General features: G+C 40.6%; 1 protein-coding gene across 1 annotated transcript in view; it reads left to right on the forward strand.

The window, feature by feature from the left end:
* ST6GALNAC3 (ST6 N-acetylgalactosaminide alpha-2,6-sialyltransferase 3) overlaps positions 1–20,935 on the forward strand; it is a 647,729-nt gene extending 626,794 nt beyond the window's left edge. The window contains exon 4 of the mRNA XM_036890108.2: positions 20,653–20,935. Coding sequence (XP_036746003.2) covers positions 20,653–20,692 — 40 coding nt within the window. The 3' untranslated portion in view covers positions 20,693–20,935. The remainder of the gene's footprint in view (positions 1–20,652) is intronic.
* Positions 20,936–21,552: the final 617 nt, after the last annotated feature.

Below are 21,552 nucleotides of genomic sequence, written 5' to 3' on the forward strand. Positions count from 1 at the left end.
AAATGTGAGACACAAAAGCATCCATCAAGATGACAGATTAAACGTATTTTAAAAGGTGTCATTATTTACATACTACATGGCCTATAACCAAGCTGACAGATCCAAACTAGCCCAATGAGCTGAAAGCTTGAAATCTTAAAGCTTCATCCACCAAAGAGTGGCAGCAGGATTGAGTGGACAGATGACAACTGAGAGAGGCACCAGAAAGTATTTTGGTCTGTACATATGCTGATGTGTCCACCTAGAAATAGGCTTCAGGAAGGCGGGCTAGACTGGTTGTATAGCCTAACCAATAGAAAGCAAGGAAGAGAATCAAGTGACTGCTGGGTGTGAGGCACTGTTCACAGTGATCATATCCATTCTCAGTGGCCGGGCAAGATGGGTAATCCTGCCTCCATTTGCAGACGACAAAACCAAGGCCAAAAGAGAAGTTATGTAAATTGACAGGGTCACAGAACAGATGTCTGTCCCTGAATCCAAATCAACATCTCTCCAGGACCAAAGTGCCTGCTCTCTCCACAACCACCCTTCCTTACATTAAGCAATTATTCTATGATGCAGGACTTCCCAATTACCACCCAGATATTTTGGGCAAAACAAGATTTCCACACAGTCCCCACCTTGAAGATGGTTGTCTAAGTGAAGAGGCAGTCACTTAGACTCAAAATACATCATTCTTCACCTCCCTTTCACTCTCTCCTGTGTCACCCTGGAGAGGGATACTAGCCAATAAGATATGAGAACAGATAAAGGGCGTGATTAGAAGAAAGGGTGTGAAAATAAACTGAGACAGCATGAAAGTCAGGTTCTCTACTTATAATTGGCTTCAATTGGGAGGTAAGTGCATGAAAGAGAGCCTAGACCAAGTGCTTTATGTGTAATTACCAGGAAAGTGAGTTTCAGATGACATCTTGTTATTCTGCATATCTATTCCTGCCTGAAACCCTGTGTTACTTATTTCCATATTTTAATAAGATTCTAGCACAGTTCCAACAACAAAGCCCTTAGAGCTGTGGCTGAATTCCATCCTTCTTTGAAAATTCCTAATAATTTGCTAATTCTACCAATGACACAATGCCAGAGAAGTTAAGTGATTTTTGGCACAGGTGACGATGAGTAGAAATTTCAAATGACATTACCACTCATAACCACTTGGCATTTATTTTTCTAATTTCTCCTGTTGGCACTTTCTTTCTCTTCCTTGTTTTGTACTTATATTGCCTTTTTCACCTTCCTTTCCAGATGTCAACCCTGCTAATGGCACTTAAGGCTAAAGAGTTTTCTCATCCATATTTAAATTGTCCAAAGATTCACATGGGTTTTCTTCTTCCTAAGAGCTTTTGCTAGATTCTGCCCATACATTAGTTACCTTTAGAATAAGTTAATGCCCCTAGATGATATGAATAAAATTTTTCTAGGCTAATGGCTTGAACTCCTGGTTCAAACCACTGTCATCTTTTCCTAGGACCACTATAATGACCTCTTTAGTGGTATCCCTAGCTACGTTCTTACCCTCTGCAACCCATTCTCACACAGCAGCTAGAGTTTTGTTGTTCTCTTTTTAAAAAATACAGATTCATCCATGTGACTTCCCTGTTTAAAACCTCCAATGACTTTATCACACATAGAAAACACTGTGAAGACAAGAGTTGGTCCCAGCCTCCCTCTCTGGCCGCATCTCCTTCTCGCCTTGCCCTCCCTCATTTCCCCGAGCTACCAGAGCCTTCTCCTTGTTCCCACAGTCTGCCAAGCCCGATCCTTCCGGAAGCCCTTGTACTAACTGGTCTCTCTGTGCTCTTCCCCAGATCTTCCCATGCTCAGTTCCTTTTGTCATTCGATTCACTGTTTGTCATTTGCTGACAGAGGACCCCTCCGCCCAGCCAAATGGAAAGCATCTCCCATCCTCTATAAGGCATCAGCCCATTCGGTTGTCATCATATTTCCTTGTTTATTTTCTTCATATTCTGTTCTCTTTATACCCTCACTAGAATAAGTCCTCCATGAAATCTGGAATTTTTCTCTTTTGTTACAAATCTCATGCCCAGAACAGTGCCTGGCACGTAATAGGTGCTTTTATTTTTAAAGTGTGGAATAAATGAATACATATTACAGTATCTTTCTAATGGGAAAAATTAGTCTACAAATAGTACATTGGCATTTTTTAAGTGTGAATATGTGTGTATGTGACTGTGTGTGTGTACAGAGTAAATATAAAAGTAGCAGAAATAATAACAGTGGTCATCTCTAGGTGATTGTAAACAGTTTTTGTATTTTTTTCTTGTGTTTAATGTCTATAATTCCTAAATGTTCTTCAGTTATCATGCATTTGCATGGGGTTCAGGCAAGACCTTACTCCCCAGTGCTTTTACTAGGTCTGCCCAGCAGTGTAAAGTGATGGCCAGCCCAACTCTGCATAACCCCCCCAGTTTGCAGGTTATGGCACCTGGAACTTCAGCCACTAAGTCAGTCCCTCTGGCTCTGGTTTGCATGAGGACGTAGATGACAACACAAACAGAAACAAGGCCCATACAAATCGCACAAACCTGCAGCCCCTAGCAGAGAACCTCAGACATGTGGACACTCAATAAAGCTCCATTGAGTAGAATGGAATATTACAGGGTTTCTTGTTCACAATAAAATAAGAGGCAGACCACACAGCTTGATGTTCCCATCTTGGACGAGGTCTGAAGTTCTTGCCCTTGGAAAATGACCTCATCAGCCTATAGAGTTATTGGTTTGAAGAGGATGGAAATCACAGAACGGAAGTAAAGGTAGAGGTGACGCTGGCATCATTTCTCTGTCAATTCTGAGGTACCTACTTTCCACTTCACAATGAGGAGTGGGCAAAACAGTTCATCTGGAAAAAAGAATTAGATGCTTCTGAGTTTCGCTTTCCTTAACAATTCTTTAGAGGTACATGACATTCAGCAGCAACCACTGTAATTTTCCCCTTTGCAGCAATGATAGCCAAATCAGCTTTGGTTATGTGATTAAGTGGTAATGTAGAATCAATTGTTTGATGCCATAATTATCAGCTATTCCATAGAAACTGAACTTATCAATGAGAGTCAGCAAGCCTGATGCATATGATATATCAGGAAGAAAAGCATGAGTTGCTAACTGTGAATACACTTGGGCCTCTACAATTTTCATTATGACAAACTGTTGACCCAAGATAGATTTTCTGACCTGTCTGCTCTGATATTGTTCTGCTAAGGCAATTCCAGTGCAGGCAATGGTAGCTGTTACTGAAACTTGAGAGGAGAAAATGAAACTCACCATTACCAGGCTAAGGCAGAGCATGTTTTCAGATCAATAATCAGCATTTGTGCAAGTGTGGTTGGAATATATAGAATGAGCCGTTCTGATTTGTTTTTATTAAGGTGAAGTGGGTTTTACTGAAGCTGTTATGATCAATTGAAGAGAAAACCATGTAGAGGAAGTTCTACACAGAGTAGGGAGGAGCTCCTCTCAAGGGCCACTGGAGTCCATCCTGCTGGCCTGTTCATGCCAGACGCACCGGGAGCATGGCGATCCTTTCACCAAGAAGGCTTGCATCTGGATGAAAGCAGGGGAAACAGTTCATGGCCTTAGGAGCTTTGCAGTTGCTGGAAGTTCTGTGTAAATTTCTTGTTCCCATGATCTTACTTAGAAATGTTGTGTGCAGTCACAAAATAAACATTCTTATGGCTGAAGTTGGAATCATAATCATGTTTTCTACTCAAGTTCACTATAATTACGCACAACTCTGCCTATGGGTAAAAGGGAGAGATCTGTAAACAAAAGATCCAGATTCATGAAGTCAAACTGAAAAACAGATGGGAAAGGCATGATTATTGCACAAACATGTCAATGAGGTACCAGTAAACCACGTGACTCAGATTTTCTCTCCTTCAATTTTAATATGTTTCTGGAGGTAGTAACAGCTTGGTGACAGCAACAGCTTAGTGTAGAAGGGCCTCAGTAAGTCCACTGGCACTTATTTGAAGTTTTCTGAGTTGGGAGGCATTTTGACACTCTCTTCCTGGAATGCCTTGCCTTCTGGCACTGCTGTGTCACTGTCTGTGCTGCCCACCCTACACTGAAAGTGTGCCCCGCCACCTGTCCACCTAGCACTGTCCTGCCTATCTGAGGGACCCCCTCCTACCATCCAGCCCCGTGTGGCTTTCCCTGGGCTCCTTAGTCAGATACCTCTCCATTCCCCAGTCCAGACCCTGCCCTTGGTCTTTGCTCCTAGCCCAGTATTTGCTCCAGGCTCTGTCCTGACACTCACAAGACACAGAAACCTATGGCCTGAAAACCTCTCAGTGCTTCAGTGACTCAGGCTTTGCACATGTCTTATGAAGAGTAAGCATTCAATGAACATTACTATTACTATCTTTTTTTATTATAAGGTATTTTAATTTTCTTTTTAGAAACCAATTTCATCCACTTTTCAGTGCATGTGGCCCCAATGGAGCTGATGAAAAACCCATATGCTTACTCTCCTTTTCCAGATGTAAGCATATGCCGTAAGCCAGATCAAATCAGGGCATCTGCCCCACTGACCACAATGATCAGTACAAGGATTATTAGTGTGTCAGTCCAATTTATGATGTACTATTGGGAAAGAGAAGGCTCCTTTCCACTGGGTTTTCTGAGTGTTAAGGTGTAAGCTTGTGGCTGCTAATTACTACCAAAAAGAAAAGGCCTTCCTGGAATTGAAGCCAATGCAGCTGAAATTTTAAAGAGAGAGGGAGGAATTGATTCCAAATGACAGGATTTGAGCACCTAGATCCAACTGTGCCTGAAAACAATCACTCTAAGTGACAACAGAAAGAGTCCTGATTCAACAAGCCCCTCTCCTCCCTGCATCTCCAGTATTTTGAGATCCTCATGGGCAAAGACTTCCCTGCCACAACAGTGCCCACCACTATTAATTATGCAAAGGAGCTGTCAGTGTCTGTTGAGCTAACTTGTGTTTAAATCACCCCAAGCTCTAGCCAACCCAATTCCCTGGAGTCACATGACCTCAGCTGCCTGGTACTCTCCAGCCACCCTGTCCTCCTGCTGCATCAGCCCCTCTGTACAGGGGAGAGAGCAATGGCCTGGAGGTCACATTTTCTCCCATGTCCTTCCACTGCCTCTACTCACAGCGCTGCCCTGAATGTTGAACTGCGCCTGAGGAGGCCCTTGACCCTCCTCTAGGTCCACACACCATCCAAAGTGATGAAAGCAAGGCTACTGTCCTTCTGCAGACAGTAAGGGTTCCGCCCAGGATAGCTCACTTCTCTCGCTTCTCCAGGCACCATCAGATGATCTTCAAGCCGATCATTTTCATTTATCATCACATCCCTTCTGTTCTCCCCAGACTTCCAAACTAGCCTCTGGTGTTCAATCTCCCCATACCCTCCAAATCTTTGCTGAAACTTTACTTTGCTCTCTGGCTCTGAATCATGGCTCTCAGGTGGTCTGTGGACCAGCAGCATAGCATCTCCCAGGAACTTGTTGTAAATGCAGATTCTCAGGCCCTAGCCCAGACCTAAGCACCAGAAACTCTGGTGGGGGGGTTGGGGGTGGAGGCAAGAGGGGGAGCAGAAGTCTGTATTTTAACAAGTCCCGAAAGGATTCTGATGCTCTGGCTGGAAGTAGGATTTCTCTCAGAGACACTGCTTTCCTAGCAACTCTCCCAACGATGGTTCTCCAGTCTCTAATTCCGCCCCTACACTCCAGGCAGAACGGCAGGGCACGTCCTGCTGCTTGCTCCACCGTGCTGCTCCCAAACCAGTTATCCTGCTTGCTCCCAGACTCAAGGAGTGCAAATCATCAAATCAGGTACCCACCTTCCCGGTTGCTGCCATCTACCAACACTGAGGTCCCTGCTGCTCAGTTTGGGAGCTATAGTATCCAAGGCTCTGACTCTGTGGCCAGCTCCGATCCTGTGGGCATTCTAAGCAGCTTTGACATCCCCAGGGAAGACCAAACACTATTTCCTGATGTATTGTCCACCACCCTCCCTCCCAGGGTCCTAACTTAGGCATTATTCTCACCAGTAACAAACACAACCTCCCAGTTCATCCTACCCTCTGCGTACTTCTGCCCTTCCAGCTCTCTTACTCCAGTTCTCCCAGGGCAGATCTGTGACTCTACAGGAGTGGTCAATCTCCTGACCCCCTACCTTTACCATCATGATTTCCAAATCTACGTCTCCAATCCTCACTGTCTACAGATGTACATTTATGACTATCTAGGAAACATCTCTTATTTGTATGTTTAAAAAGCTACCTCAAACTTACCATGTCCTAAAGTTAGATCTTGATTTTATCCTGCAAACTTGCTCTTCTCCCAGTGTTGCCCAACCACTAAATGGCACCACCACCCAGGAAGCTGTTCAAACCAAACCCCAAATTGTCACCTTTAAATTTTTTTCTTTTTAACATACCCTTCTTTCAGCCCTTTGGCAAGTCCTGTGGACCACACTGTCCTCTTACATCCCAGCCTAACCATGCTATCTCCAGCTTCTGAAGCTTCAGTTAGCTCTTGCTTGGACCAATGCATCAACTCCTAATCGGTTTTCTCTTTCCTTATTTTCTCCCAAATTCCACACTCCAAACTGCAACCAGAGTGGTCTCAGTGCTTCCATTACTTACTTCACCCATCACTGTTTTCTACTGTAAGGCATCTGGGAAGGCTTAATCTACTGCTGACCTCATATCCTCCTCCCTCTCTGACTTAATACATTTCAGCCCCACAAACCTCCTTTCTGTTTCTTCACCACATCATTTTCTATCATGCCCAAGGTCTTTGCACATGTTCCCCTCTCTGCCTGGAACCCTCTCCTCCCACATATGAGTTTGACTATCTTCCTGTCATCGTTGAGATCTTACATACATACACTCAGAAATATCTTCCCTAATACTCTAATTAAAGTAGCTCCCATTCCCCTAGGCACTCCCTATTTCAACTCCTTATGTAGTGTGTTTGCAGTACTCGCAATACAAAAATGCATTGTTGCAATAAATCTTCTCTCTCACCATCCCCACACACCAAAGCAAATGAAAGCTCCGTGAGGTCAGGAACTTGGTGCATACAGTTCACGTTGTATTTCTTAGATATAGGAGCGTGCTATAAACAAAAGCAGAGCCTCAATAAGTATTTGTTGAAAATGAAGTCAATAAAATTAAATTGAAAATGGCCTGCAATTTAATTTCATACTGATAGATGAACATAGTTCACTTCCAGAACAGTGACATGTATGAACAAGATTTCAAAGAGCATTTCGGCTATGACATAGAACAAGCTTTCAAACACGTTGGAAACACCTATTTTCCCACAAACCTGGTGATCATCTGAATGTTTATGCTCATACTTCAATTTAACAGCTATAAGTAATTTTTTGTTTCTGTGTTAGGGTAAGGACAGCTGCCCAGCAACATATTGGCTGGCATGATTTCTAACACAATACAGAATGAGATAGTGCTGCATATAATTGTTTTTAAAGAACCCACAGTTCAGATATTTTACTACTTAGTCCAAACTGGAACAGTGTTATTAGACATGCTCTTTGCACTGTATGCCAATATGACAAGGTTTATTTTAAGTAAAACCAACACCAGGATTGTTGAAAGAACATTTTAAGGGTGCACAACCCACCAAGCTGGTCAAGGGTGGCATGCCAAATATTGGTTAGCAGCCACCACAGTTTTATTTTATTTATTTTTTTAGAGTGTCGAGATCACGTTTATTTTATTTTGTTTTTTGAGGGAGGGGAAGGGATCAGTTTATTTTTTTATTTTTTTATTTTTTTTATTGAAGGGTAGTTGACAACAGTATTACATTACATTAGTTTCAGGTGTACAACACAGTGATTCAACATTTATATACATGATAATTCTAGGTACCAGCTATCACCATACCAAGTTGTTAGAATATTTTGACTATATTCCTTATGCTATACATTACATCCCGGTTACTTATTTATTTTACAATTGGAAGTGTGTTTATATATATATATTTTGTGAGGGCATCTCTCATATTTATTGATCAAATAGTTGTTAACAACAATAAATTTCTGTATAGGGGGGTCAATACTCAATGCACAATCATTAATCCACCCCAAGCCTAATTTTCATCAGTCTCCAATCTTCTGATGCATAACGAACAAGTTCTTACATGGAGAACAAATTCTTACATAGTGAATAAGTTACATGGTGAACAGTGCAAGGGCAGTCATCACAGAAGCTTTCGGTTTTGTTCATGCATTATGAACTATACACAGTCAGTTCAAATATGAATATTCATTTGATTTTTAAACTTGATTTATATGTGGATACCACATTTCTCTATTATTATTATTTTTAATAAAATGCTGAAGTGGTAGGTAGATACGAGATAAAGGTAGAAAACAGAGTTTAGTGTTGTAAGAGAGCAAATGTAGATGATCAGGTGTGTGCCTGTAGACTATGTGTTAATCCAAGCTAGACAAGGGCAATAAACATCCATGTATGCAGAAGATTTCTCTCAGAACATGAAGGGGGAGGTTCTAAGCCTCACCTCTGTTGATCCCCAATTTCTCACCAGATGGCTCCCTGCGACTGTGCCTGTCTTAGGTTGTTCCTCCCTTGAGGAATCTTACCCGTCTCTGGCTAACCAGTCACCTTCCGGGGCCATACAGGGAAATGTTAAGTTGGTAAGTGAGAGAGAAGCCTTATTGTTTGAAAAGGTTAGCTTTTTACTTCTTTGCATATTTATGCCCTGTGGCTTCTATGCCCAGCATTTGTCTTGAGGTGTCTTTACCACTTGGAAGAATTATGATACTCGGTAAATTCGACATGCACCACAGTTTTAATATGTCATTCTTAAACATTTATCTATAGAAACATAAAAAGTGACTGATAAGTTGTTGGAAATCATTAGCTAACAACTGACAGAGCTTTGCCGGGGCTGTATGCAGACTGGAATTGTACTGTCTCTTTAATCACTGTTTAAATTTACTCTGTAGTATATGTGTTAAGCAGTACTAGGACATGTTTGACAGTATTCATTTTATTTGGAACCCCTCAAAAATATAAAAACAATGGGCAGAAGGCAATTGCCATTTACATCAGAAAGGTGCGTTCTTGTTAAAAAATTATATCTTATAAAAAATAGTATAAAGCTCCCATTGTAATTTTCTCCTCTTCCTTCTTCGATTCCCTAACTCTCAATACTATCACCATCACCAGGTCATCCAGGCTAAAATCTTGATTCCATCAAAATGTCTCTCTCTCTGTTGCCTCTTACACACAGATTTCTTCCACTCCATGTGTCCCTACCTTGGGCTTTTTTCTAGCATTGCAAAAATCACCTAATTAAATTATTCCCTGTCTGCTGTATCCAATTACCTCTATTTTCAGCATGGAGGATTGGGAAGTGGAGGGTGGTGTGTTGCACAGACAGGACTGAATCCCCAAAGACACAGACAGGAATTGCCTAACACTCTTATAGCCTCATTAAAACGTGAGGTCAGAGGACCCAGGGGAAAAAGCCTGTGCTCTTGCCTTGAGAAATTCATCACTGGTTGATCAGATCATCCAGGTCAGGTAATCAGCAATGAAGAAAAACTTCATGACACAGAACAGAAGCTTCTACTAACATGCCATCCCCACTCCCATGGGAGGCGAGGTACCACTCCCCTATGTTCCCTCTGCACCTGGCCACAGCTTTATCAGGAACCTACTTGCTACATTTATGGAGCTTATGTAGTTTAAGCTTCATCTGACTCACTTGATCCCCCAAGGCCAGTTACCTACTTTAACATCATTTTATTCCTGGTTCATATTACAAATGTCTAATACCTAACGGGAGCACAGGCAAGCACCTGTCATGTAATAGGCAGGCCGTAACTCTTTGGTTAACCAATCAATTAATTACTGCGTTATTGATTAATTGACCGGGTTGTTCACGGGACTGGAGGAGATGGCATCACGGACTTAATAACCTACCCTTTCAAGTACACAAAAACCGTGGCATCAAGAGTTCCAAATAAAACTTGAATAGCTGATTACCTCAGTACTATATTGTGAGAGAGGCATTAGTGTTTTTAAAACCTTCATTTTCATATGTCAGGACACATATGCTGCCTAATGTAAGGTCTTAAGTCTCTCAGTTTGTTCTGTGCTTCTTCAGAGCCCTGTGGATGGTACTTTAAGCCTGGACTTTGATTCAAACCAAGCAGTCTTGAAAATCTGAGGCTCCTTAATGAGCCAGCAGAAGATATTTATTTGCCATCTAACCATATCCACCCATAGCTCTTTCTGAAACTTTATTGAGCACATACTGCACACCAGGCACTGCAGTCATCCCTTTAGGTGGATCATAGCACTTACTCATCTAAACATGCCCACAAGGTGAGTTTTATTATCATTCAGAATTTATAGACAAGGCAACAAGGTTTAGGAAAGTTGAATAATTCGCTTAAGGTCACAGAGCTAGTAACTACAGAGCAGGAGGAATTCTAAACCAGCTCTGCCTAATCCATAAGCCATGTTTCAAGCACCATGATATTCTGCTTTTGCAGCAAAGGTGAAGGTAAATTGAGAACAGAGAGGGGAAATGGACAGTTGTTTTGCAAACAATGCTTCCAGGCAGTGGCAGCATCATCAGCCCGATTAGGGTGAACTTCAGTGTTCAGGGGAACAGCAAGGACCCTACACTGGGCGGGTCAACAGTGGGTCCTATATATGTTACTTGGTTATGTCTGCTCCAAACATGAATGTATGTGCTACAGGGAACAAAAGGAGTAAGACACAGTGCCTGCTCTGGAGAGTGTCTCAATGTGAAAATGAGGCAAAGATGTTTAAAATGCTCAGGGAACGCTGGGAACAATCATTTGGTCCAGTCTGGAGTCTGAGAAGCCAATGACTAGAAGTTAGGAATTGAGAGAAAAGTAAGGAGTTTCGAAGCTAAAAGAACAGGAAAAAACTTAGAGGAGTTGAAATCATATACTGGAAATAAAACCCTGAAAATGCCTGAGCATCACTCAAGAGCATAAAGTGGAAATAAGGAAATGAGCAGACGAGTAGGGTAAATTTTCCTGGGGTGGTACAGTTTTATACCTAGCATTCCAACTAAATGGAGGGTGACTACTACTTCACACTCAAAAGTAGCTTAGTTTGGTGATAAATTATGTGACCACCCTGCAATCACCCTACAAAGGAGGGCACAGAGCAAAATAAACCCAAATCACAGAGAGTCACATTTCATACTGAGAAGTTTCTTAAGTAATTTAGGTTTACCACTGATATAAGGAGATGATTTTAGGTAATAAAAAATCTTCAAAAATTTTTAATGGTTAGATGCATATTTCAGTGTACATTGGGGGAAAACATAGCATATCGGACTCATGACTTCATGGATATTACTACCTTGGATGGACTAAAATAGTCATTACCCTGGTGATCCATCCTACCTGGGCCTAGTGTGTTGAGGCCCAGGGCTCTGTCAAGGATGCTCCAGACCCTGAACAGCTGAAACTCCTCTCACAAAGCTCTGGAAGGTTGGAAAGAGCTCGTGATACGGGTCAGTCATATGGATTCTCCTGAGCGATTATTATGGATATCAATATGTTCTTCTCAACAGTACCCCAAGTAAGACTTTCAGCAGGATGAGACCGAGGCAACAATATGAAAAGTCTATGAATGAAATGAAGTGAAAGTGGCTGAAATCTAGGAAATGCTACAGTAGGAGACGGGGGACTTTCCAGAGGCATCTCCCCACTTTACTCTCTTGCTTAAAGCTCTTCACTCTAGCCAAGGCTGGAGTTAAGGAAGCAATGCTGAAAGGAGAAAATCTAGGAAGAAAAGTGTTGTTTTCATAATTCAGATAAGTGGTGGTAAAGACTTAAAACTAAAAAGGTAGTAGTGGGGTGGAAAGGATGCAAATTTTTGAGACACGTTGAGGAGCTAAAATCAATGAGAGTTGGTGATTGAGTGGAAGTGGGAAAGAAAAAGAATTTAAAAAATAGTCTAGTTTGACTCTTTGATCTCTGACTCAGGCAGCTGGGCAGAGAGTGGTTTCATCCCCCAAGACCAGAACTGTAGGAGAGCAGCAGGTGTGGGGAGGAGGGCAGTGAATTCACCAGTTCTCCAGCTACGGCGTGACCCATGGAAGAGGGAAGCAGAGGGCATGTCCAGAAAAGAGCGTCAAATTTAGATGAAGGAGCACTTGGTTCAAATTTCAGTTTTGTTACTTACTTCTTCTGGAAAATGTGCATAATACATTAGAAGATTGTCGTGAGAATTATATGAGGGGCTCTGTGTGAAAGCACTTTGTAAATTGCAAAGTGTCAGTTGTTATTTTGAGGTAAATAAGCAGAAGTGATAATGAATTCTAAGAGTTTAGAGATTGTAAGGCTCAAAGGCACACTTAGGGAGGCAGACCGCACGGTCTGTTTCTAGGGCGCTGCACGTAAACCACCTTCCACAGATGAGAATCTATCTCAGTTTTAAAAACCCCTAGAGAAAGTAACCTTATTAATCCATTCTGGAGTTTTAAAATTTTTAAATTAGCCTAATTTTATAGAGCTCCGACTCCTTTTGTTTCTATATCATTGGATCCCTTATATTCTTGAAAACCCCTCATAGGACTTTCCGTCTTTTCTTCAGTAGGCTACAGGATATCTTATTTATTATACTACCTGTAAACTATTGAATGTATGTGTTTCTCAGAGTAACCAGATTAAAGAAATAACAATTCCTCTCCTCTTTAAGTCCTTTTTTGGAAAAGCTTGTTACAAGTAAGGAAAGCTTATTGCACACAGCTTTTTTTTCAAGACTAAACACCAAGTTTGTCCACTTATAATTTATTTGAGTTTCAATCAGTTACAAGCCATCCTAGCCTTAGTTCCTTAATCTCTCAAAGGTGGGTGCAGTGATGTCTCACACACGGTCGCAGGTGAAGGGTGGAGTTGGGGTGAGCAGGAAAACTAGGCAAGGGGCACCGTGGGACTGAAAGTATGGGCAGGGGGCAAACCCCTGCACTACTTCAGGAAAGTGTATTCTGTGTTATCTTATTTCACCTTCCCCACAGCCCCACAAGGAACATTAGCACATGCAATGTCACCAAATCAGAGATGGGAGAGAGCAGACATGGAATGACCAATTGTTCAAGAACTTATAGCTAATTGGTGGTGGTATCTAATCCTGAACCTACTAACTCTGATCATGAATCCACTCATCATTAAACATGTTCTTTTAAGCACTTAATATATATGATGCATTAAATGCTTGAGGCAAAAAACTGTGAAGAAGAAAAATGCACATTCTGTCTTCCCTTACTGCCTTCTCCACCACTGAGCAGAGCTGACAGTCTGTAGGGAGAAAAAAGCAGGTATGGTCCTCAAGATTTAGGTCTAATTTCCATACCATCACTGCTCCAACCAAAGGTTGTCAGAATCTGGTTATCTGTTTGCTTCACATATTAGAAGCTTGGGAAAACCTCGCTGATGAGTCATGTGGAGTATTGGAAAATTTTAATGAATTTAGAAAAAAATTGTTTCCTGCATGTTATAGCTTGAGGCAAACACAACAAGTTATCTAGCCAATATCTTACCAATAAAACACTCCCTATATTTCTTGTCAATAGACCCCAAATTTATATGGAACAGAAAAAAAAAAACCCTCGAATTTCCCAACTCCCATATAGCTCTTGGATGGCTATTTGGTCCTGTTCTGACTAAATATAAGGAAGTAGAAATCTATTCAGTTAAGATTTTAGGAAACTTATTGTTTTCCTGATAAAAAGGGACAGACTCATCTAGCATTTCTCCTTGCCCTTTACCCTCCTTTATTCCACCCATGCACCCCCTTCTAACCCCATTTCTTCCTGGAATTGGGCATGATGCTCAGAGGAGAAAAATCTACCATGTGAGCGTAAGGAAGAAAGTAAAGCAGTAGAATGTCAAAGCAGCAAAGTGGGTGAAGCCTGCGTGTTTAATGGCATCTTGGAGCCACCCTGCAGCAATAGAAGTTCTACCACAAAACTCAATACACTAAGAAAAATAGAACTCTTCTGTCAAGCCACTTAATGTTAAATTTCTGTTATGTGCAGCCAGATGCAGTTACCAATGTATTTGGAGCCTTTGTCCCATTATCAAGGAGGGGCACCAACCAGCATCTTTGCCATAAAGGAACATTGCCAAATGTCCCAGAGCAGGCTGAGCTTTGGTTTTCTTTCTGCACTATGTTAGCAATTTGAAAGCAATGAATGGGAAGAATCTATGGCAGTAAGTGTTCTTAAGTGACTTCTTTAAAATTTCTATTGATATGGCTGCTACTTCACAATTTTAGGAGTAGTGTAGACATCCCTCGGGGGTTTGGGGTGACTGGTCAGAACTGTTCCCCATGTGCCTTTACCCTATTTGTGTTATGCTCTACTGCCATGACATACATAGAGTTTGTATACTTATGTGTGGGTGTATATAAGATATCAGAAACATGTATTTTAGAACAGATGCCTATGTAGTCTGATGATGGGGATGCAAAACAGATTCTCTTTGAGATTAGTCTATTTACATGGAGTAATAGAGTCACACTGTCTGGATGCAAACACAAGGAAGCTTTAATGTCTTGGTCCTGCTGGGATCCAGTGGAAAAGAGAATGGAGGATCCCTGCCAATGAGGAAATTAAAGACTCAAGTTTCTCATCACTCCAGGCAGGGTGTGTAGTGACCCGCTGGTGGGCATTGTTCTGAAAGCCATAGATACTCTAAGATCTGGATTGTATCCTTGGTGGGTCCCCACTGGTATGAAAGCAGCATCATGGGCTGACTGAGTGTCCTGATGCCTCAGGCTATCCTAAGAGTTGGTGATAGCACCTTTCCCGATAGGGCCAGGCAGGAGTCACCCTCACCCTAAGAAGCAGCAGAGCATGCAGAGGTCCAGCTTCTTGTTTCAGCAGTGAAACCAGGTGTACATGTATTGTACTGACAGGTATCAAAAGTGGCCAGTCATTCTAGAGTTGGAGACCCCAGACTAATGTAACTAATTCTCCAGTCTTTTAAAAACATATACCTAAAAGCAATCACACACTGCTTTGCAAAAATACCATCTGCACCAAAGTTCAAACTGATGTATTAAGCTTTGGTTACAATAGCTGGTTACCCAAGGCTTAAAACCTTTTCTTGCTATTCCAGGGGTCAATTTGAAGAGAAAAAAAAGGAAAGAGGATTTCTGTGCTTTCTTACCAAGACAGCACTTAATAAAAATTAAAGAGCACTAAATGAACCTTTTCCAGATTTCCAGTGAAATAAAAAGTCATCACTTCAAATCAGAGAAAAATTATTTTCACTCATTTATTTATTACATGCTGTTATTATCAGGCCTGGTGCTTTTAGTTATATCCATTGATTATATAGTTCATTCCTCATTGTGCCCCTAAAGATTTTGCACCATGCAGGTCCACATGGCAAGTTTTTACCCTCGCCTGAACTTCCCAGCCAGCCAACATGCTTCCAGACTGCTTCTCTCTCCTATACCTTTCTTTCCTTTAATCCTCCTCTTCTTCCATCCAACCTACTTGCTATCAAACATCTTCCAAATGCAGACAGAATAGAAACTAATTCTACTGTTAGCATAAGCAAAGCAAATAAGATGTAAATCCTCTGCCAAAGTCATATAGTGCATACCAAAGCCCTGTTTTATAATCAATTTAAAAATGATCTACTGTTTGGTATGATTCATGACACTGTATTCCTTCCATTAACTCAGAGTTAATTATCTGACCTCTTCTTTTCACCACCTGAAATCCTCAAATTGAGTCCAGCATTCTAAAAGGCCCTGTTTCTCTCTGCTGTGATCAACAGCCACCATTATTGTATTGAGATTCACAGACAGTCACCACAGACCAAAAGCATCCCACCAGCCGCTTGCTTGGTGTTCATATATGACCAGTGAGGGCTGCATAGAGTTCCCAAGATACAGGCACCTTCCCGGATCATTGAGTCCATGTATCAGCATAAAACTGCATGAAAACTTTAGGTGGAAAGATGGTAGAGCAGCTTTGAAAATAACATTGTAAGGGCTGAAATTAATCTCTAGAGGTAGAACATTTCATAACCCAAAGCTCTGGCTGGGTAATTCTTTTAATCCATTTAAGCTTCCCTGTCTCCAAGTCTCTCCCTCTCATTTAGATGTACCCATTTGTTTGTCTGGAGTTAATTTTCTCAGCACTTTTATGTTTCCTTTTTCCTTCCTTCCTTTCTCCCTCTCTCTCTCTCCCTCCCTTCGTCCCTTCTTTCCTTCCTTCCTTCCTTCCTTCTTTTTTTCTTCTTATTCTTCTAATCTCCAATTTCGTCAAATTTCATACCCTACATGACATTTACTAGAAGTATTCTCAATTTAAGTCCAAAAGTAAATTTAATTTCCTATTTTTTTTTGCTAATGGTAAGTACACAATGTTGCCAGAATGTCTTTCTAACATGTAAATCTGTTCATATTAGTCTGCTGCACAAAATTATTTGCACTCAGAATAAAATCAAACTTCCTTATCAAGGATTTGACTTAGTTATTCAATCAAACAAATGTGTTTTTACTGAGGGACCTGTGTGCCAGGCATAGTTCTAGTACACAGAGATATTACACAAGATATCAACTACCCTCCTGGAATGTACATTCTAGTGTGAGAGTGAGGCAAGAAAAAATCAGTGAGTAAAATAACTCCTGATTTAAACTATGGAGAAAATAAAGAAGGATAAGGGAGAGTGGCTGGGGAAGGGGGAATCATTAGATGATTAGGGAAGGTTTCTCTGAGGGCATGACGTTTGACTTGAGACCTGAATGACAAGATTAATAAACTCAAGATTAAAATGTTGTTTACCTATGAACTAATTTATTCCCTTATATATGAATTTTACTTTATAATAATTTTTCATTTTATAATAATTTTCCATTTCAAATAACTCTAAATGACAGTCTAATGGTGTTTCTTTCTAAAAGCTGCTCCTTTGTAGACTGGATTTTTGTACTGTGTGTCCTCTAAATTAATAGTCTTACAGTCAGAGAAGAGCAAATCTCTTCCAGGTGGTCCTACTGCTACTCAAAATATGCACCTTAAGGGACTGACACCCCCAAGTATTGTAAGACCTTGGACAACAGGGCTTCCCTCTTGTAGAAAATTAGAACATCTAATATCCAAGAACCCTTCCAATTCTGAAATGTCTAAAATTCCATGATTCCATTATGAGTCCTATGTTTATGATCTACAGAAAACTAGCACCTAAATTGACAAAATCCATTAGTCTATGAGATAATGTTTTAATGGCATAAGAGGTAATTAATAATAATTGATAGATTTACCACATTTTCAAAACTAATTAATGGCTTACTTTTTCTAGATCTACTATGTATGGTAAGATGCATAATGGTTTAATGTTAGTGTTTTGATTCCTTTTGAATTCCAATGGTTGCATTTTTAGAAGACCTAAGGAATGGCCTTGTCTTTGCAATTATGAATGAGATATAAAAGGAAAACTGAATAATAATAGCTAACATTTACAGAGGTCTTATTAAGAACCATGCTCTGAATCTCTACTTTTAAAAATTAACTTAGCCCTCACAACAACACTGAGATAAGTTATTATACTCTTTTTACAGATGAGGAATCAAGGCACGGTCATTCAAATAGTCCAACACCATTAAATGAGGGAGCTGGGATTTGATCCCCAGCAGTCTGATATCAAAGGTTATATTTTTAATTACTACACTATACTATACTTTTAAGTCCTGTACTGAAGACCTTAGCTAGATACAGGCAAATTCACACTTAACAATTGGGCTATGAAACAGAGAGAAGAACTATAACAGCTGTTACAATTTTTTAGGATAAATATGAATATGTGGCTTAGAAGACATTCTACTCTGAGAATCTGGTAAAGGGACCTCTCTCCACTAAAATAAATAATATTCTCTTTAGAGTACAGGGCAACTATATTGTGTAATGCTCTTTGGTAAGTCATCATAGGCAAGTGAGAGGAGGCATAGGAATGGACTCCACATGCCTCTCTATGACCACAGTGCAGGGGAGGGATCAAGAGCACAGCGGAACTCAAAGCACATACAATAATACCAACAGCCAGCTTCAGGGGCACAGGGCACTGGGGAAGGAGTTAAACTCATGTTACACTAAAATGAGCTAAATCTATGCTCAATGTCAGATTTGAAGAGCACAACTTAGTGAAGATTTGCACACTAGACTCATGCCATGTAACAACAAAATGTGACTTCAGGTACACATTAGGTTTGTGTCCAACAAGCATTATGAGAAAATGAGGCTGGTAGTCATGTGTATGCAAGAACTGGATGCAAAATTTACATAGGGCTTTCTTTTGTATCCATAAAAGAAAGTGAGATCCCGAGAAATAAAGACTATAATACACAGCACATGCTCTGATTGTAGGGACTCCTTTTATTTTTCTTCTTTAATAGGGCAAGAAACTTCTCTCCACCTGCTGAAAAGAGGAACAGCATTAGGTCCATTACAATAACTCACAGCAAGATCCATAGGCTCTGAGATGCAGACTATTATTGTTCAGTGAATAGACACTAATGGGAGATTTTTAGAGGTGGGATTACTGCCATCACTCTGGCTATTACTGACCAGTGGCTTGGGCTTATTAATGGCAAAGCCTCATAGGGAGCATCTCACTGTCTAACTCTTGATTTTGAAAGGACACCTTTTAACTATTCTCCCCAGTGTTTTTCAGAGGTCCACAGTCCACTCTTACACATGGACTTTGCCCACATTATTTTCTTGCAGCTATAAAGGTATGTTTTCTTTGCTGTGTGTTCAAGTCAATTTTATAAATAATCTTTACTATGTGCAAGGCATTTGGGATGGGACATTAGCAGGATACAAAGATGAAAAAGATAGTCTCTTGATTTCAGATAGTCTCTGAAAATCTGATTTAAAAACAAAAAAGCACATTTAACTATAATACAAGGCAAAGAGAATCATTTTGAACACATTCCAAGAGACAAGTATTGGGAATCTTGACAATGTAGTCTATCACACAGAAGTGGGAAGCGTCAATCTGGTGCAAGCAACAGTCAACAGCCCTAGCTAAAGTGAGCAGAAAATGGGTTTAATGGAAGGATAGTGGGTAGTTTATAAAATCTATAGGAGAGCCAGGAATGGAGGCTTTGCGGGCAAATGCCATGCCCTCAAATCAGATACGTTAGAGCTGGTCTGATGAAGATATCAACTGAGCAAGAGCTCCATGAATGCTATGACACGCACTGCCACCCTCGGACAGTGGGCACAGCATTCCGGCCCCAGAACCACAATCCACAGTCTCTGAAAATTGGATGCTGCTGCTGTCAGTCTGACCAGAGCAGAGTTCACAGAGTCCCTGCTTCTCCACAGCTCCAGCCTGAGCTGCAAGCCTGGAGCGACTCTATCTTGTTATCAGAATTTGAGTCATGTGCCTACACTGTAACTTCATGGGTCTGGGAAAATAATCATGATATTTTCAGTTTCTCTAGTAGAATCCAGCTCTTTATAATTTGATCAGGGTAGTGGGTGGTTCACAGATATATGAAAGATACTGAGATGCTAGGAGGCCAAAACTCAATACAACATCCACCACCTGGACTGAGTAAGCTATATTAGACACCTGTTTAAGGTGACGAGATATGCAGACAGCCCAATTTGCCTTGCATGTCCTCTTTCCTTTGTTCAGTGAGATAATGCTTTTTATCACCTGTTATTATCCTGTATTCCCTTTTATCTTAGAGCATTTTGCAGTCTCCTTGGTGAGATAGTTTGAGCTGGGGAATCTTAGGATTTACTTAATCACGGTATTTTCATTTGTACTCAGGATTATAAACAAAGCTACAATGAAGGGTCAAATTCTTAATTATAGGGAAAAATAGCAGTTCTTTCAATTAGATGAGAGTATGGAAGAAAAACAGATTATTATTAAAACATGTATTTTCAAAGAGGTAGTTGGAGGTAACTCATAGAGATAGAGAGTTCCTCTGACAACCAAGATATATTTGAGACAGTAGAAATAAAGGTGACATGATCAGCTAGCTATGTGTTTCCTGACAGTGAACAATATTCAGTGCAATAAATTTAGGGATTCAGAATGATTTCAGGCAATGGAAAAGTGCAATAACGGGAAAAACTTCATTCAAGCATTTAAAAGATAATATGGAAAAGGTTTCCCTAAGAGGCTCTGACTCACCAATAGACACTCAATTTCCTTTGACCATTAAGTGGAAAAATTTTGATAATTAAAAGAACTTCAAGTCAAATGATCACACAGCACAAATGACTGAATAGAAGATGGAAGGCATTCTCTCTGAAATTCAGACTCATACATACAAATGCCTACAGGATATTGGATACTCCCAGATACATAAATACTCAGCAACCCCCAACTGAATTTGTCATCTTCTGGGCAATTCCTGTTCCCTTTTTAATAGTTGTCACTCAATGAACGATGTCCCTGTATCCCCAGGTAACCAACCAGGAAGTAAAATGTCACCAGCAAGTCTTCCTCTGCCTAACCTCCTACATCTAATCAATCACAATGTTCCTCACATTTTAGGTCCTAAGTATGTTTTCAATCTGTCTGCTTCCTTCTGTCCTCACCACAATCACTCCAGCTGAAATCCTACTCTTCTCTTCTCACAGGAATCGCCACGCCATCTCCCATTCACCTCTTCGGTTCTAGACCTGCTGCCCTCAGAGCCATCCTCCCTGCAGTCAGCAGGACCTCTGAACACAGATCTCATCATGCCTCTTCGACGCATGGATTTGTGGATTTAGATGAATCTGGTTTTGAATTCTGACTTCAGTGACTAGTAAGATGGTCTTGAGCAAGTCACTCAACCCTAAGCCCCAGAATCATTTTTAAATGGAAAATATGCTTTTTCAAATGGAGATTGCTCCAAGGAGTAATGAGAAAATGCGTTGAAGCTGTCCAGCATAGTAACCAACATAAAGTAAATATTTCAATTAAATTTTTCCATAATCATTATTAAGAATAAAAGTCTTTTTGGTGTGGATTCTCAGAGGAGAATTCTTATACAAAGCAGACTTTTTTAAAAATAAAGAAACACAAAGGACAATGGATAAAGAATTATCTGCATGTCATAAGGAGTACCATGCAGATAATGATACCCTTGGAATTTCTCAAGGGGAAAGGGGTTTGTTTACTTCTCGGTGGGAACCGTATGCCAGTGCAAAAAAGCTCCTCCGAGATGCATGAGGAGTGACAGTGGCAACAGCTGTGGCACCATTAAATGTTTTACAGGTATTCACTCATTTATGTATTCATCAAACATTTATTAAGCATCTACCATGTGCTCCATGCTTCTTGCTGGGAATACCAAGAATAGAATCTAAAATATGCTTGTAAAAAAAAATTCACATTTCAGTGAGAAAATCATACTTTAACATGCTTTATATGATCGAAGAACAGTACCCCACATCCTTTGACACCTAGACAACCTCCATCACATGGGGAAGGAACTGAAGGGAGTGACAAGAGTAGGAAGGAAAGGGAGGAGAAAGAAAGGTCATTGGAGATGG

The sequence above is a fragment of the Manis pentadactyla genome, chromosome 4 (genome assembly GCF_030020395.1).
Source record: "Manis pentadactyla isolate mManPen7 chromosome 4, mManPen7.hap1, whole genome shotgun sequence".
In the NCBI taxonomy this organism is placed as follows: Eukaryota; Metazoa; Chordata; class Mammalia; order Pholidota; family Manidae; genus Manis; species Manis pentadactyla.